Genomic DNA, 19,139 nt, shown 5'->3' with positions numbered 1-19,139 from the left:
ATTCTTTAGGATTTCCATCTTTGAAAATGGATACTTTTCCTTTTTCATTTCCATGTTAGACATTCTTTACTTCTTTGTCTAGCCTAATTGATGTAGCTATGACTTCACTGTTGTCGAAGTGACCAAAATAGGTGGTCTTATTTTGTTCCTGCTGTTTAGAGGAAGGCTTTTAGTTGCCATTACCTTTCCAGTACATGATGTTAGCTGCAGTGTTCAAAAATATTCTTAAGCAGGAATGGTGGTAAATATTTGGAGTCCAATTTACTCGAGGCCCAGCTACTCTGTAGGCTAATCTTTTTGAGTTTCAGACCAAAACCTGAGCATCATAGCAAACGTCTTCTTTAAGAAAGGACAGAAAGAAAACAAAGCAAAGCAAGAAAGGGTGAAGGAGTCTTTTATCAGATTGAAGAAGTAGTGTTCTGTTTCTCTTTGTGAACGCTAGTGGGAGGTGCAGGAGATGGATGCGCAATGCCTTCTTTTCACAAGCAACTCTTTTGACAAGCCTCTTCTTGTTGCTCTAAGCTTTTTGAATAGTTGTAGGAGTGTGGGAAAGTTGATTCCCCCTCCCTTTTTTCTTACATTCTTTTTTCTTTTTGAGGTATAGGGTCTTACTGTGTATCCCTGGCTGGCCTCAAACCCAGAGATCCATCTGCCTATCTTTCCCCCTTGGGTGTTGGGATTAAAGGTATAATTTGAGTTCTTAATACAGTAATTATAATTCTGGTTTTGTTTGACATAGTGTCTTACTATGTTCCTTTGGTTGGCTTTAAACTATAGTGGTCCTGCTGCATCATCCTCTGAGTGCTGGGATTCTTGCAGGCAAGAATCATAATGCCTGGTTTATTCATAGGTATTGTAAATTCCTTATGTGACAGTTCTCAAGTCTGCTGTATTTTCATCTGGCTCTGATACTTCCTTTGTCTATTCAGATAGTTTCTTACCCTTTTGCATGCCTTGTGTGTGTGTGCACCATGGATATGGCATATGGAGAGATACTAACTGAAAAACTAGGCCTTTAGTAAGGGTTTTATGTTCCTCAGCCTGGTACATAAACTTTTTCCATTCATTCATTCCGTTTGTGTGCATATGTATAGCTGCACACATGTTGGTCAGGGGACAGTTTGCAGAGCTTCGTTCTTTGCTGCCACAATGTGAGTTCTGGGAATTTAACTCAGGTTCTCAGCATTGGCAAGCAAGTACCCTTACGTGCTAAGCTATGTCACCTCACTGGCCCATTTCTAATGTTAGAAATTTACTGCCCTCAGTTTCATCTAATGCAGTGGTTCACTACATTTTGAATGCTACAACCCTTTAATACAGTTCCTTATGTTGTGGTGACAGCCCCCCAGCATAAGATTATTTCATTGCTATTTCATAACTAATTGTGCTATTCTTATGTAAACATCTGATATGCAACTTCCAGAGGGGTCAGTGACCCCCAGGTTGAGAACCACTGCTTTAGTGTCTGTCTGTTTGTTTGTTTGCTTGCTACTTTTTGGTCCTTTCCCTGAGACTGTCTTGCCTGCATCACTTTTCGGTGGTGATCCACTGTTCTGTACTGGAACCCTGTTGAAATGGTGGGAAAGAGTGAGATGGGGAAGTGTTTTGTTACCTAGGGCTTCAGCTGGCCATGAGTCCTCAACTGTATTCTTCTCAAAACATTTTTATGGCTGCTGTGTCTTTCTCCTCCTTTTGTTAAGTAAACCGGGGATAACAACTTGGACTGGAGCTAATTAATATATAAGCTTCTGATACATTTTGTTTGAGAGTATTAGCCTTTGTTATTGAAGAACATTCTGAACTTATTTGAACTGGGCTAGATGGTGCAGACTTGTAATCCTAGCTCTTTGGGAGGCTAAGGCAGGAGATTCCAAGTATAAGGTGGGCCTGGGTTACAAGAATGAGTTTATTTGAAAATTGTACTTTGCATTTCAAAAGCACTTACATTCTCCATCCCTGAAGGCTTTTTTATTGTTTGTTTTTGTTTCTGTTGTTTTATTTTGAGACAGGGTCTCTGTGTAGATCTGGGTGTCTTGGAACTCCCCCTGACCAGTCTGGCCTCAACCTGCATCTATGTCTTAAATGCTGGCATTAAAGGCAAGCACCACCACGCCTAGCAAAGAAGAGACTCTTATTGGCTCTTACATCCTGGGAATGTTTTAGAATGGTTACTTTTCCTCTCCTACAAAGGGGAGGATATTTCAGATTCCCAGAGGTGAAGCTGCTAGAGTGGGAGGGTCTCTTCTCCTTAGAGCGCTCATTCCACAAGCTGGTCTGCACTTGGCGGATTTATTTTCATTACTAAAATTTTACTCTAGTGCCTTCTGCCTCAGGTAAGTGTCTTGGTTAGATTCTATGCATTTGTCCATCTAGAGGTAGTGGACTCTCTTAGCCTGTGTCCTCACTTTTCTGGCAGGGTGGAGCAAACTTGCTGACTCTTGAAAGTTGTTAGGGTCTTTCTTGCTGTAATGACAGGAATGATGATGTCTAAGCTCCGCATGTGTTGGAGCTGAAACTAGAAGTCCTACGTTTATAGTTTAAAATTAGAAAGATCTTGTCCAGTTTAAAAATAATGTTCTACAAGGGGGTTTTAAACTTTCCTGTGAACCATTTGCTTAGCAAAGATGACTCATTCTCAGTTATTTCCATCCTTTTGAATCTTAGATCTCTATTTTCATATGTTTAGTAAGAACTTTTTCAGAATAAAAAATTTGAAAAGCTTAAGAACTTCATCTAGTTCCTGAAAATTGCTAAGAACTGTATCCTGAATTAACTAAAAATATTATGACTTTTGATCCCCCAGCATTGTTTTTTTGACTTATCAGCTACCTTTTATAGACTTCGCTAAAGTACTTCTGGGGATTTTTCTTTACTATTTCACCTTGTTTTTGCAAAAATATCTCTTTCTAAGCCACTTCCAAATGTCTAGAGATGAAGCTCTTTGGAACGTGGAAAATGAATGAGAATAAACGTGGAAGTCTTATACTGCCAGTGACTTGTTCTCAATTAGCCTTGAGGAAGGAACTAATTATAAACTCTAGATCTTGGTGACTTTCACTTAATAGGACTACTTTTATAATCTGTGCAACAGAGGACAGTTCATCTAAAATGTGTTATTTATCTAGCTGAGAAAGTACGATGTGTACTTTGAAGCCTTGTAAGTTGATAACTTGCTAAAAAATTTAATTTGGAGAAGCTTCTGTTCTTACCCATGGATAAGAGTTGCAAACAATCTCAGGTGATTGACACATTGTAAATGTTGTTAACCTTGCACTTTTTTTAGGATTCATTTTAAATTGTGTTTTTCTCACAGAGAGTACTATGAGGAATGGCCATTCAAATGAAGAAACATATTAGTTTTTAGATCTTTCAAGTAGATTATTAATTGGTAAACTCTTACTGTGTTTGTGTTAAGAAATATTATTATTCTGTTTTATTATACCCAATTATTTCCAATGACTATTTTTGCGAAAATGTTTTTTGAAGAAGGCAAATTCAAATATTAAGTATGATGAATATAACTTTAACTCAGCAGATGAAAATGACTTTACAAATGATTTGCTGCATTGAAAATATTTAATTAAAAATATTAGTTGTTTGTTATGTAAAAATTATCAGTGGTCCACTCACAGTGAGACATATTTGTTGTGCTCTGAATGAGAGGTAGAAAGCCCTTCATTCTGCTTTAGCTTTGAGAACTTTGTCCCAAAGAAATAAAGGCTCTTGGAAGGAAATGGATGAAGACTAGCAGGTGTTCAGAACTGTTTGGCTCACATTTTGCATCATAGGAGCTTCCACCCACACTCAGTAGGCTAGGGTACGGTAGCAATGCTCCTCCTGAAAATGTTTTCATCTTAAGCCCTTTGTGTATCCTAATTATCTCTTCCTAACCGCTGGGCCCTCTCTTCAGGTCCCATCACTCTTGATAGCCTCTTCACATTTTGTTTCCATCAAAACTTGCTTGCTATCCATTAGTGCAGAGTTCCCATGCTCTTCCTGATCTATTTGTCCCTGCTCTAATCCTGTGCTGTCAGCCCTCCCACTCACTCTGTGAAACCTCAGATAACCATTTGTAATGTCTTCCTATGCCTCAGTCTTGTCCTAGTTTCACAGTGTAATCTTTGTTTCTGCACCTAGGCCTTCTTTCCTACTAAGTGGTGTCTGTCATAGCTCTCCTGTGACCTTCACCTTTTACACTGCCCACTGTGTCAACCTTTACACTTCTTGCCTTTTAGTGCTTTAAATACAAGAGTTCTTTACCTTTAATTTGTTTGCTTTCTCTCTCATCAAGCAATAATTTCCTTGCTTCTTGTGTGGCTATCTTTAATCAGTCTGTCTGGGGTTTTCTTACTTTATTCTCTGTCAGTGGCTCCTGGTTGATATCTTCTTAGCATCTACTTACACGTGTAATTACTATATATTTACTTGTTCACTGAGCCTCCCTTTAATTATATAACATACACATTTTTTAAATTAAGATGTAGGATGTGTTTTATACTGGATTTCTTGATTCCTTTCAGAATTGAAAATGATTTATCTATTAATCAATTATATTGTAGATGTAATAAAATGCTGCAGTTTTTAAAAACAAGATCTCACTCTGTAGCTCAGGATAACTCAATAGGTAGCCCTGGCTGGCCTAGAACTCTCAGTGATCCTTCTCCTTTTGCCTTCTAAGGGCTTGAGATTACTGGCATGTACCAGTAAAACACCATATTTGAAATGATCTATTTTTTCCAGTTGATTTCAAGTTCCACTGGTATATTCTGTTTTGCTCACCAGTAAGAGCCCATACTTACTATAGTACATTTCACCTAGTAGACACTGAATAAATAATGGATGAATGAATATCACTGTCTCTTTGGGAAATGTTGGCTCAACTTCTGCAGCTCCATCAATCAGTGTATGAGTATGAATTGTTAATATGCCAAACAGTTGACTCATTATTTTTGGCGATTGTTTTATACTGAGGAGACCTTTAAATTTATCTGTTTTCCCATTTATGTAACTTGTTTCATTATAGGTACATATATGTTCTAGTATAGAAGCACTTACCATTTATGAAAATGAATACATACAAGCTTTCACCTGGTGTCAGCAATTTTCCTTTATTAGAGGGAGTAGGGAAGGTACCAAAGAGCAGAAGGCTTTTAAACTTTACGTAGGTGTAACTCTTGAACTTACTGTCTTATTTCACTTCGTCCTCCAAGGTGGGCCCTTGCTTGGTGTGCCCATCTTTTAAGTGCAAGAACAACGAACAGGCAACATGAGTGATTGGAATGCCTTCCACCAACTCCTAGAAAAGGTTCAACCCTACTCCACAGCTGGAGGAAAGGTATGGATCAAGGTCCTTTTCATTTTCCGCATCCTGCTCTTGGGCACTGCCATCGAGTCAGCCTGGAGTGACGAACAGTTTGAGTTCCATTGCAACACCCAACAGCCTGGTTGTGAAAATGTCTGCTATGATCAAGCCTTCCCAATCTCTCACGTGCGCCTCTGGGTCCTCCAGGTCATTTTCATATCTGTGCCTACTCTCTTATACCTGGCATATGTGTACTATGTGGTTCGACAGAGTGAGGAGTTGAACAAGCAAGAGGAGGAACTGGAAGTTTCTCGTTTGAATGGGGCCAGCGTGGAAAAGCACTTGCAGAAAATTGCAGGAAAGCAGTTCAAGTGTGTCAGTGAAGAACATAATAAGGTGAAAATGAGAGGCAGATTGCTGCTAACCTACATAGCCAGCATCTTCTTCAAGTCTGTCTTCGAGGTGGCCTTCCTCCTGATCCAGTGGTACATTTATGGATTTACTCTGAGTGCCATTTACATCTGTGAACAGTCTCCTTGCCCACATCAGGTGGACTGCTTCCTCTCTCGCCCCACAGAAAAAACCATCTTCATCCTCTTCATGTTGGTGGTGTCAATGGTGTCTTTTATCTTGAATGTCATTGAGCTGTTCTATGTCTTATTTAAGGCTATTAAGAATCATATGAGAAATGAGGAGGATGAGGTTTACTGTGATCCAGTTGAGCTACAATGCTCTTCCCAGGTCTCTTCATCAACTGTTCTCACCACCATATCTTCTGGAGATCAGGTGGTTCCAGTGGGACTTTCTTCAGCCTATGTTTAAAGTGTACAGAACCATGTCAGTACATGGTCAAAAGGGGGAGGGCAGGCAGGAAGTATCCTTTCTGGCTTGTACTCAGCATTCCCCCCCCAACCCCCCATGATGATAAACAGAATTCTCAGAGGGCTTTAGGTAGAGAGAAAAGCAAAGCAAAGATACTGGACATTAACATTGTAGGGCTATCTAACAGAACAGTAGCCTTGACTGTGCTAACAGCAGCTTCATAACCTAGACATTGTAACTTGTGCTTGAAAACATTGTGAAAGTAAATTATCTTTTCCTTTAAAACACATCCTCCAATTTATTGAATAATACATAATAGTTCTGTTAATTTTGATGAATTTTCTTTTTCTCTTACATACTATAACAGCAATCCTATTGCTGAAACAGACAACATATTTTCCTTCTCCAAGGTAGAGTTATACTTAACTAAATCAATTATACCGAAAACAGCTCTTAGAGGTAAACTATGAAATGTGCCTACATGAACTTGGCAATAATAGGCATTCTTGTCTTTGTTCTATGTAATGCATATTAATTCAGATCTTTCATTCTGTGGTGAGTTTTGCAGTCTCATGGGACGACTGGCTTTTTTCATGTTCATATTAAGATTTTATTTGGAGAGCAGGAGAGGGTGAAAGGGGGTTTCACAACTCCTATGTAATTGACCTGAAACATATACAAGAAAAAGTCCCCATTCCTTCTAATACCTTTTAAAACATTCCACAGGTGATTTCAAGTGCTGAGCTGTAGATTTTTGTTCTTACATGGCAGCTCCACATAAAATTTTATACAAGAAATATTAATTTGGTTACCACTTGATGTTAGGCTACCGTCATGTTCAGCTTTATTTCATGCAATGCAGGCTTAATATATTTTGTTCTAGAGAATTCTTTTTTCAATAAAGCCTTTTGAGAGTGGTTCATATGTATTTCTTCTCCAAGAGCCTCTGAGTGGTCTTTGGAACTCTTCATTGGGACACCTTAATTTAAGCAAACTAAGGTGGGCGTGGTGGTTCATGGAGGTCAAGGCAATTGCAGAGTGTCCTAGGCCCTAAGCTAGCATGGACTACAGTGTGAAACACATCCCCATCTCTTGCCCAGGAAACATAATACACTGTAATCACAGTGTTTGGATTTCAGGTTGAATGACTGACACTGTTCTAGGAACAGCATCCTTCTTTTCATGTAACAGAATCCATGACTTTCAGATATGCAAGAAGAATGTACTTAGGTCTTTTTTCCCTTCCCTTTTAAGGGATGTACTCTTCATCATTAAGTATCTTCCCACTCCAGGGAACTCAGGGGAATGGAGAACACAGGAACAAATCATCAAACCTGCAGTTTATAACATCTTGTTCTGACAGTTGGTACAGTCTCATTTGGAAAACCCAGTCTCTTAGTTAAATGATGAGTTTTAGGTTTTCTTTTAGAAGTACATTGTGAAGATTAATCAGTTATTTAGTAAGGTGCACTTGTACCTTTTGGACACTGCAAAAGTTCTAAAGCCTTTGAATCAGATTTGGTACTCCCTAGTTCTGTTTCACAGTCACTTTCACATGTAGCTTGCTTGTTTTTGTTACACATTTACTACCCTGAGATAATTACAGATTAGGACATAATAGTAAGAAATAATAGATTCTGTATTCCCTCACCAAGTTTCAATAGTAACCTTTTTTGAGATAGAGTCTCTCTATGTATCCCTATTTGGTTTGGAACTTGCCTTAAGGAACTAGCTATATAAGCAAGGCTGGCTTTGAATTCAGAGAGATTCACTGGACTTTGTGAATTCACTCTAGTGTTAGGATTAAAAGTGTGTACAACCATACCTGGCCAAATACATGGGAGTGGGGGTTGTTTTGTTTTTTGTTTTTTTTCTTTTGGCTTTACATTTATTTTATTTTATTTTATTTTTACTTATTTACTTTACATCCTGCTCATGGTATCCATCCCAATCACCTTCCCACAGTCCTTACCACCTCCCTGTCCCCTTCTCCTCTTAGTAGGTGGGAGCCCCCTGTGTATCCCCCACACCCTGGTACTTTAAGTCTCTGTGAGGCCAAGTGCTTTCTCTCCCAGCTAGTAGACTTGTACCATGTACAGGCAACAGCTTGTAGGGAGATAGCCCCTGCTCCAATTTTTCAGGACCCACATGAAGACCAAGCGGCGCATCTGCTATATGTGCAGGAAGGCCTAGGTCCAGCTTCTGTCTGTCTGTTCTTTGGTTGGTGGTTCAGACTCTCAGAGTCCCAAAGCTCCAGGTTAGTTGACTCTGTTGGTCTTCCTGTGGAGTTACTATCCACTTTGAGACCCAGAAGGAAGTCATAGAATCAAGTATTATATATCCCAATCTGGTCTTGAAGCTGTGGTACTTTACTGTGAAGCTGAAGATGACCTCAAAGAAGATCCTCTAGCTTTCACCTCCTATGTGCTGGGATTACAAGTGTATGCTTCCATGCCTGGCTTATCCTATGCTGGGAATTGGATCCATGGCTTTTTACATGTTCAGCAAACCACTGAGCTACACCCCCAACTTTTAATGTTTTTTTTTTTTTTTTAAATAGGATCTCTTGTAATCCACGCTGGTCTTGAACTCTATATGTGGCCAAGATGATTTTTTTCCTGCTTCTACCTACTGTTTACTAGAATTAGAAGTATGCACCATCATGACCTTCAGATTTCACCATTTTTATATGCACTCATTGTATTTAGTTATGCATAGCTTTATAATTTGTGTAGAGTTGTGTGCCCACTACAGTCAAAATACACAGCAGTTTTAGCAATATTATCTTTTTTTAGCCATATCTTTTCCGTCTTCCTAACCTCTGGTAACTCCTAATCTTTACTTAGCCTGTATAATTTTTATTTCAAGAGTGGCATTTAAACCAATTACATAGGCTATAACGCCTTTTAGGGTGGTTCTTTTGACATTTGTTGTCGTTTGTGTATAATATGTGCAGCATTCCGTATATGGGTATGCCTACCTGTGCAAACACATGGAAGCCAGAAGTTGAAACCAGCTGGGGGACCTGGGTAGAATGAGGCTATCCTTTCTGGACCACAGATAAAAGTCAGTGCCCCCCTCTGTCCCTCCCTCTCTGTCTCTCTCTGTGTCTCTCTGTGTCTCTCTCTGTCTCTGTCTCTGTCTCTGTCTCTCTCTCTCTCTCTCTCTCTCTCTCTCTCTCTGTGTGTGTGTGTTATAATAAAGTCTGTAAGCAATACTTTATTTTTGAAAGAGCATCTTGCTGTATATCTGTGTGAAAGAGTTCATAGTTTTGTGGAGTTTAGAAACCTATGAAATGAATGTAACATGTTTGTGACCCTAATGAACAACTTTTGTTTTCTTCTTTTTGGCTTTTGAGTCGTTCTGGTGATTGAATTCAGGGTCTCATGGTTAATTGATTGCTTGTGACAGAGTCTTGCTTGTGTGTGGGCATACTTTTTTGGCTACTTTATTGGGTTTTTATATATACCACCCTTCTCCATCCCAATTCCTTTTAATCCCCAATACTAGATAGGCATGAAAGAAGGCTAGATGGGAAAGGGGGCTCCAGTCTTGTTAGACTACCTCCTCGTAATTGGGGTGTCAAGTTCCTTGGGGTAAGTCCATCTTTCTCATCAGGATATCTCCAACAAGCAATCCAGCAATCAGCAATCTAGAAATAGCAGAAGCAGCAAAAGCAACAGCAGGAAGCAGCAGCAACTGGGGCAGCAACAAGAGGGGCAGCAGCTGCACCCACAGGCCCTCTTGGAGCTCTCACATTTGTTCCATGTTATGAGTCCCCAAAATTCCAAATGTAAACTCTCTGCAGCTGGCAGAAATCACACCCCTACTAGAGCATGGGACAAATCCTAGCAGTGATAAGCAATCTGAACTAGCCTCAATCCCATACCTGGAATTAAAACAAAAACATAACTGGATTTTAAAAGAAACCAAAATTCTCACTACACTTGTGTCCTGAACTGATTATTAAACTTTCGATCCCCTTTCTCACTTTTCCAAGTGCTAGGATTCCAAGTGCACTGCCACACTCAGCTTACAATTCTGTTTTTTGAAAATAAAACTAAGTTTACATCCCCTGACTTATGATCCTATTGAAACTCTTTCCATTCTTATTGCCTGTTGAGATATTAGACACATACTAAGTAAGAGGCCTTGTGCTTAGTGCCCTGTAGTTACCTTGGCTCTCATGTTTTACTTGGGTTACCTTTAAGCCTTTTGCTGAGAGCCTTTTGCTGTCTAACAGGCAGAACATACCTGGCTGGCTTCAGCTTCCCAGGCCATGTTCTTTGTCATCAGATGGTTAAAAAAAAAAAAAGTCTCTGTAAGAACCTCCAGTCAGAAGACCTGGAGCCCTGCATGCCATGCAAGTATAGCATGCAAGTATCATAGCCCCATGGCCTGCCCAGTCCTGGTGATGACTCTGTGATTTGTTGGACTAGGATATTCAGTTCCACTGCTGTCCTGAGGCTTACCCTACAAATAACAGTAAGGACTGGCAGTCTCCCTAAGGGGAAGAGGAGCCAGTCCTTAGAATTAGACCAGGTCCTTTGTACTCACTTGGGAACATACTTAAGATGTTTGAGAATACCTACAAGCAGAACATTTTGTTTAACTTAGGTCAACAGTGAACTTTTCTTTTGTCTTTTCACTTAATCCTAATAGTATCCCAGGAATATGAGCTCTTGTTAGGCCCAATTTTCCTAACAAGGAGACTGAGGTACCAAGAAGTGAGTAATGCCCTTCAGGCCACTCACTTGGGTAGTATGTGCTGGAGGCAAGGTTTAAATCCCTGCAGTCTGGCTCTCAAGCTGATGATCTCATCCTTTGGAAGTGTGATGGCCTTTGAGTTTTATGTCACCAATTTCATTTGCTTGGCATCAGGAGAGGCAGATATGTCAGAAAGAAGATGCCACATAATTGAATATCACTAAAGAATGTTTCCAATGAGAAAGGCTGAGTTTGTTTTCCCCCCAATTGCCTAGGAAGCCATATAGGTAGACTTGGTAGCATTATTATGAGAAAAGACTCAGGAGATAACTTACATTTTTTTTGATTGTTTGGAATATATAGAGAGTTTTCTTTTTGACTTATTTTTGTAAGTAGGAAACAAAATCTTCTTGGAAAACTGATTGTCTAGTGCTTCATAGAAATTTTAACACGGTTTCTGATAATGTGTATTTGTTCTACATCATTTTCTTTCTACTTTCTGATCGATTCTGCTATAGCTTTAGTTTTGTTTAAATGCAGCTAGTAGAATAGCTAGAAGGACATAATTCAAAGCCAGTATGTCAATATTATTCATGGATTTAGATTTTAGCTCAAGGACTTCTATAAAGCAGTTAGAAGTCAGCCATGTTCCTCTGTTAGGAAAGATCCATGCTTCCCTTTACCTTACCTTTTCAGCAAAAATGCTTCTATCCTCCCCTTTTTGAAATGTAAACTCAAGTCCCATTTATATACATATTGCATGGACTTGGTACAATGTCTTAACTGTTTGTTCTATGCCACATAAATACAGCGTATTAGATATAAAATTTCTGCTATTTTGTTAAGAAATAATATAATTTCTCCTATAATCATCTGCTAATTTAAACTTTTCCAAAATTTCTCATTTTTTTCTTAAATTTCTTGAAGCATTTTGCCAACCATGATGTTTGTAAAGCAGATATTTTTCAAATTTATATGGCTTCATTTTTCATGCAATTTGAATATAATTTATTGATGTAAGGAGAGTCTTTGCCCTAGTTAAGGACAAACCACAAGGATAAACTTAAAAACTTTAGATTAATTCATTAAGCAGCCATTTTGCTGTGGATTTAGGACAAAGGACATGAAAGGCATGCTCAGCATCTATAGACAGCTTACTAGATCGAAGGAAAGAGCTCACAGCAATATAGTAATGGAGTTTGCTCTGTGTCCTTGAGTTCAATCTGTCATAGAATGAATAAAAAGAAGTATTGTTTTTGAAGCTTATATAGTTGATCCTTTTAACAAAGATGTATTTCAAGTCTTTACTTTTGGTAATGTTTTTAGTTACAATTAAATCTTATCTCATTTCCTTGTCCAGGATGTCTTTTGTCTCATTTTTACATGATTACTGAACATTTCATCAGAGGTACTTAAAATGTGTGTACTGGTCAGTCACAGTGGCTCACACCTGCATTCCCAGGTGATTGTCACAAAGCAGAGGCCATCATGAACTACACAGTGGGGCCCTGTTTTTTAAAAAAAAAAAACAGCAAAACAAAACAACAACAAAACTGGTATGTCCAACTGGTCTAGCTCATCCTTTTTGGAGGGCCTTTCTGCTAGGTATTGCAGTACAGAGTCAAAGTAGGGCCCCTGTTTTCACCAAGGTTAATTGTTATCTTGCTTGGGAAGTAAGGCTACATGGTCAGTCATAGGGAAGATCTTTGCCAGAGGTGTAGATAGAATGCTAGGGACCGTAAAAAGAGGAGTCACAGAACAAGCTGGAAGGCCCTGCAAATGCTTCTCAAAGAAGGGGATTGAAGGTTGAAATAGAAATGTACTAGCTGGCTTAGTATCATTTAAGTCAAGCTAAAATGTGGTACTTCCTTGGAATTCCCTACCTGCACAGATAATCTGGAATTGTCCCACCTTCTTTTTCACATAAGCTGTTAACATCACCTTACTTTATTTTATCTTATTTTATTTTATGGTATTAGGTGTCAAATTCTAGACAGGCATTCTACTACTGAGCCACAGCCCCAGACCTATTCTTGCATTTTTTCCTTCTTCCTTCCAGAATGTAACCTCCATGAAAAAAGAGCCCCCTTTGCAATGTTGGTACCTATCACACAGTAGAAGCTTGAAAAAATTGTCAGTGAAATGGATGAATGAAGAATGAAGCAAAGTATGTGCAGTTGAGAAACTGCAAGTAATTAGATGTGACAGAAAAGGCACTTTTCTTTAAAAGAGATAAAGTCCTGATCTCTTTGAGGCCTTCAATAATGGTATTTGAAGAGGATTTCTAACATTATTACCCACTAATATTGTTTTCTCTATAAGATCTACATTTTATATCCAAATATGAATGGAATTGTATGGTACTTTCTGTGCCGCTCTTGTTTCACTTAGCACATTGAATTGTAATTCCTTCTATGTTGTCTCAAATGGCAAGATTTCTTCTCTTTATGGCTACGTAGTATTTCACTCTGTATATGTACATTTTTATTGTCTATCCATCCACTGATGTACATTTACCTTTACTATTGCAAATAGTGTTAAACTACATGTGAGAATGCAGATATCTATATTCCATATTGACTTCATTTCTTTCCCATATGTTGCCAGTAGTGAGGCTGCTAGACAGTGTGGAAGATATATTTATAAGTTTTTTTGAGGAATCTTCATTTGATTTTCCATGCTACATATATTAATTTACATTTTATCGACATTGTGTATGTTTTCCTTTTTCTCCATGTTGCCTATATTACTTCATGTCCTTTGTCTATTTGATGATAGGCATTCTTATTTGAGTAAGGTGATAATTTCATTGTAGATTTTACATTTTATAAAATTATTTTATGTGTATGGATGGTTGTCTGTATGTCTATGGATCAATCACATCCATTCCTGGTACCTGTGGGAGACATAAGAGAGCAGTGGATTCCACTGGGACTGGAGTTTTTGACAGTTGTGAGCCACCATGTGGGTGCTGGGAATCAAACCTGGGTTCTTTAGAAGTTCAGCCACTGTTCTTTACCAGTGAGCCATCTCTCCAGCCCCATGAGTGTAGATTTGATTAACATTTCTCTGGGAAGTAGTGATGTTGAGCATTTTTCATATTCATTTTTGTCTTTTGAGAAATGTCTGTCAAAGTCTGTTGCCCATGTTTAAAAATTCAGTTGTTGGAGTTTGTTACTGTTTTGCTTTTGGGTTGAATTCCTTATATCCAGTGGTATTCAATAACCAGACATAAAACTTTGATTCAAAATGTATACTGTTATCTGGCTGTTTCTCTGACATCATTGAACTACTGAAGACTTTCAGGCCACTATTGTTCCATTAGTATCACCACGCTGGGAATTTGTCTTCCTTCTTCCTCTTTTATCTTTAGCCTTTATGTGAAGTGACTTACAGTCATTAAGCTTCCATGTGTGGTTATGGTTAATAGTGCATCTTCCAGATTCTTAATATGATGTAGTGCATATGTAAGATAAAATTATGGGGAATTGTATATGAAGACCGAATGCTTTTTTAAAAACTGCCACAGACTGCTGCTTTATGTTTCATATTCTTTTTGTGATAAGAGAATAAAAGACTGAAGTTTTCTAGTTTTTTTTTCCACAACGCACAATAAGGTATGAAGAGTTTTCACTAAATTAGACACTTTGAAAGGGTATTTATGTATTTCACATTTATTTGTTTTATGTGTATGAGTGTTTTGCCTGCATGTATATATGTGCACCACCTTGAGTACCTAGTGCCTAAGAAGAGCAGAAGGGCCCTGAGAAGATCAGAAGAGAGCATGGGGTCTAGAACTAGAAGTGAGCCACTGTGGGAGTGCTGGGAATCTAACCCAGATCCTCTGCAAGAGCATGGAGTGCTCTTAACCACTGAACCATGTCTTAACCCCCTGAAAAGTTTTAGGAAAAGAAAAAGCTGTTAATGTTAATTATAACTTTCATGTGTGCACACCTGTGGTGAAGATCAGTGGCTTTGTACTTTAATCAGATTTGGGTTAACCCATTTTGTGATCATGTGTGCTTGCTGTGTGTAAACACATCTGTCCGAGCACAGAGTCACACTACCCTTAGAGAATGCACTGCAGTGTTCCAGGACACTATAATGATGTTCTACATTTTTCTCACTATACTTGGCAGTTTTTCTCATCTTGACAGTGTCAATGGCACTTGCACTTAAGGACTGGACCCTATACCCAAGTTGCCTGTTTCTTTTGAACTTGGGAGTTTTATTAAGCATACTTAAAGTTTTTATTTGCATATATTATATTTAAGAATGGGCTTCATCATCAAAGACAATTCCTCCTGTAGCAGATAGGAAGAAATACTGAGACCCACAGTCAGACATTATACATAGAGTGAGAGACTTTGAAACACTCAGGCCTAATTGGGATATCTCCATCAAATCCCTCCCTCAGGGCTCAGGAAACCCCTTGGAAAAGGAGGCAGAAAGAGTTTAAGAGAAAGAGGGGATGGAGGACACCAGAGGAACAAGTTCCTCTAAATCAACATGCTCAAAGCTCATATGAACTCACAGAGACTGAGGCAGAATGCATAGGTCTGCACAGGTCTGCACCAGGCCCTCTGCATATATCATATGGCTTCCAGTTTAGTGTCTTGTGGGATTCCCGAGTTTGTGAATGAGTGGGTCTCTGACTCTTGTGCTTTCTCTTGGGTTCTTCTTCTTTTGGTTTGTCCTGCCCTACTTCAATGTGATAATCTTTGTTTTATCTTATTTTATTTTATTATGTTTTGTTGTCATCTCCTAAGAGTATGTTTGATTTCTAATGAGAGACAGAAAGATCTCCGTGGGAAGAAGGTGGGGAGGAACTGAGAGGAGTAGAGGGCAGGGAAACCATAATCAGGATATATTATGTAATAAAAAAAAAATCTATTTTCATTATAAAGGTGGGAAAGGAATGGACTTCCTAATGACGTTTTTCATATGTGTATAGATTTTTATCTTCACCTTTCCATTATCCTTTCTTGTTCCCCTTCAATTCCCAGTTGATCCCCTTCCCAGCTTGTCTTCTTTCTTTTTTCCTTTTCTTTTTGATCCATTGCATGTTCTTAGGGTTTCTTATAGGATCCCAAGTAAGGGGCTATTTTATAAGAACATGAGCTCTCTACCAGTGATTGATTGTACCACCAAAGAAAATGTCTCTCCCTCCCCCAGAAACTCACGTAGAGGTGAATCTTCTTGACAACCCCCCCTCCCGTTCCCTACTAGCTACCCTTATCTTCCCTTAGGTCCTCTTCTAGGCCCCATGTGTTTGCTTCCTGTGGCAGGATGCTGACGGGCCTAGTCTTGCACAGGTAAACACAACTGTCTTGACATGAAGAGCATTGCTATACTCCAAGGATAACTTTCCCCCGTCCTACCCCTTTCTTTGGCTCTTTATTTCTGCCCTCTTCTTGCCACGTTCCTTGAGCCTTGGAGTGAGTATTATTGGTGTCACTTATGACTGACTCCTTTGTCAGCCTTATGATTGCTTACTTCTTATTACTTTGACCACTTATAAGTCTTTGCAGTTACCACTGCCCATTGTAAATGGAGCTTCCCTGACCTGTGTTGATGGCAGCACTGCTATCTGTGTATAAATATAATTGTTTAGGGGGTAATTGCATGGCCACATCTTGTTTATTTTGTGGAACAACAGCAATAGCTTCCCACCTAAGGCCTGTGACCTCCCAAGCCACCCATATTTCCAAAGAATTGGAGAAAAATAACCATTGACCTATTGACCTTATTTAGGAAAGTTCAGTATTCATATTGTCATATTTGTATAGAATATAGACAGGATAATATGATATTTCCCCAAATCCCGAATGAATAGATCACATACACCATACATATAGGATTTATCAGGGTGTTGATGAACAATTACAAAACATATTAATTTGCAGCCACTGTAGGTTTTTGTCTCTAATTTTAGCAGAAGGTATGAATGTGTGGGTACCCCTGGACATTTTTGTTGTTAGTATTCCCTCAGAAACTGTGAGATATTCTAACTATCTTTGATATTGCTAGCTCTTTTTACATTGTTTACCTACAAATAACTGCAAACATTAAGATATTGGTGTTATCTACACAATGCACAGGAGAAGTATCACAAGAAAGTTAGACAGTCTGTACCTCTTATAAAGGAATCTGTACAAAGCTACTCTCACTATTTAACAGAGAAATAATGTTTTCTCATTAACTGAACCACTTTAACTTTATGAGTTATTTTTATTATTTTAAATTATGTGTATGGGTATCTGTCTATATGAAATATATACATGAGTACAGTACATAGCCACCTAGGTCAGGAGGAAGCATCAAATCCCCTGGAGCAGTTTTGAATGGACCTTGGTTCCTTTGTAAGGAGAGTATGAGCTCTTAGCCACTATCATTTCTCCAGCCCCAAGGAACATGTATTTTTTTAAAAAAATATTGATCATTTGTCCACAGTTTTAAGATTACTTTGGTTGTTGTTCTATCCGTATACCTAAATTTTTCAAATTTAATAGGGATAATAATTTTGAAATACCTGCTGCTGTGTCTGTGGTCAATATACTGGAATTTCTCTCCTCAGCATTGCTTTTTATTATAGCTCCAGGAGAGAGTTGGGGAGAAAAGCAAGGGTGCTGCTTTCTAGGAGACTTTTCTTTGAGAATTAAAACAGTGAAAGATTGTCATTTCAAATGATAAAACAATGTAGAGAGAAGAGGGCAAGTTAGAGTAGATAATTATACGCTGACATTTCCAACATTCCCACTTCAGAAAAATGGATGTGTTGAAGTTATTGCCAAAAGTGAAGGAAGCTTATTTCTCATTCCCTTCTTGAAAGATGCTCCCTCTAAGTTTACCTCATTACAGCTGGAGCAGCAACACCAGAAAAAAAAAAGGGGGCCTAGTGTGGTTAAGTGGATAGATATCAAAAGAACATTTATCTTAGGTAGCTGGGTTGACAGCCAGTGGAACTATCAGTGGGGAGGTTGTGTTGAGGCAGAGGCTGATAACAATATAGCGGTCAGTGACCAAGGGGAGTTGTAAATGAGATTTCAGTCTAGGTGTCTTTAGCACCAGGAAGCCAAGAGGCAACTTAATCAGTTGGACCAAACTCCCATGCTCTGAGCTAAGAGAGCTCTCCAGAGTTGATTTATATTTCTTGGGACTTAACAGAGGTACTAGGGATTCAAACCCAGAAAGAACCTTCTTAAAAACCAGAGAACCCCTGCCTTACTACAGTGAGCTTCTTTCTACCTCACCTACTCCATATAATGTAGCCCCTGTCTTGGCAGAAGCAGGGAGAAAGATCTGAAAAATCTGAACATTTCTCTGAGTATATAAACTAGGAAGGACCAAGTCACTACCATATCATGCAAGTTCAAGATGAAGTGAGCACTTTAAAAAGCCAACTTGAATTACTTAACAGAAAATTGAAAAACTACCTTTCTCAGTACAACTTAGATTTAGTGTGTTGTAAGTTAGTGTTGCTGCCACAGCAAAATAATCTTTGAGGAGATACAGTCTGCATTTAATTTTAAATTTTGTATTCTCCCATCAGAGTTGAATGTCCCATAAGCCTGGTGATTGTCTGATTGAGGTTGTAGATTGCCTGCATTTGGCATGCCTAATCAATGCCATCTTTATTTTTAATTATTTGATCAATACAAGAGGAACTTTCATTTTCTCATTATGTCCTTATTGTTATAAAATAAGGGTGCAATGAAATAGTCACACAATTTGCATAATAACTGCAGCATAGGCAGAGACGATTAATACCACTTACCTGAAATACATCTGGACATCACTATCAAATAATCTCTGAAATTCTCATTCATTTGCTGACTCCAAAATCTGAATTTGCTATATACAAGACCTCTTGAGGACATCTGTCTATATGTGTATAAAGGTGTGGAACATCTGTCTATATGTGGACAGTATGCAAATCCAATATCTTATTTTACACAATCTTTACTATAGAGCTAGACTATTTTGAAAGGATGTTTGTTTCTCCTTATCACCCTCCATCTTATCTCAGAAAATAAGGTCTTATGTCATGCTGACCTCAAACTATCATCCTTCCTCCTCAGCCTCCTGACTAGCTGGGATTCCAGGCTACAACACCTAGCTTGTCTCTCTTCCTTTCTGTTTAAAGAGATGCACTTTGCTGTGTGAGAGGAATTAGGGAAATTTGTTTGGATGTCTTATTTTTTTATCTTGATAACTAGATTTCAGTTTTTGAACATTTTATTAATTACCTTCTCTGCATAACCATAATTTAGTACATTTGTATTAATCTGTAACTATGAGGTAAATT

The 19,139-nt window shown here is 38.5% G+C and overlaps 2 protein-coding genes across 7 annotated transcripts in view; both read left to right on the top strand.

The window, feature by feature from the left end:
* Positions 1-19,139, top strand: part of Cdkl5 (cyclin dependent kinase like 5) — a 221,612-nt gene that overhangs the window by 85,636 nt on the left and 116,837 nt on the right. The window lies entirely within an intron of this gene.
* On the top strand, positions 2,224-7,064 carry LOC116090240 (gap junction alpha-6 protein-like). The gene is made up of 2 exons (XM_031370455.1): positions 2,224-2,333; positions 5,211-7,064. Exon 2 carries the CDS (start codon positions 5,267-5,269, stop codon positions 6,122-6,124), a length of 858 nt encoding a protein of 285 aa, XP_031226315.1. The 5' UTR covers positions 2,224-2,333; positions 5,211-5,266; the 3' UTR covers positions 6,125-7,064.

The sequence above is a fragment of the Mastomys coucha genome, chromosome X (assembly GCF_008632895.1).
Source record: "Mastomys coucha isolate ucsf_1 chromosome X, UCSF_Mcou_1, whole genome shotgun sequence".
Lineage (NCBI taxonomy): Eukaryota > Metazoa > Chordata > Mammalia > Rodentia > Muridae > Mastomys > Mastomys coucha.
Note: the sequence above shows the minus strand (reverse complement) of the source record. Positions and strands in the feature narration are given on the sequence as shown.

Coding starts and splice junctions, on each gene's coding strand:
- LOC116090240 (XM_031370455.1), top strand. CDS start 5,267: ATGAGTGATTGGAATGCCTTCCACCAACTCCTAGAAAAGGTTCAACCC.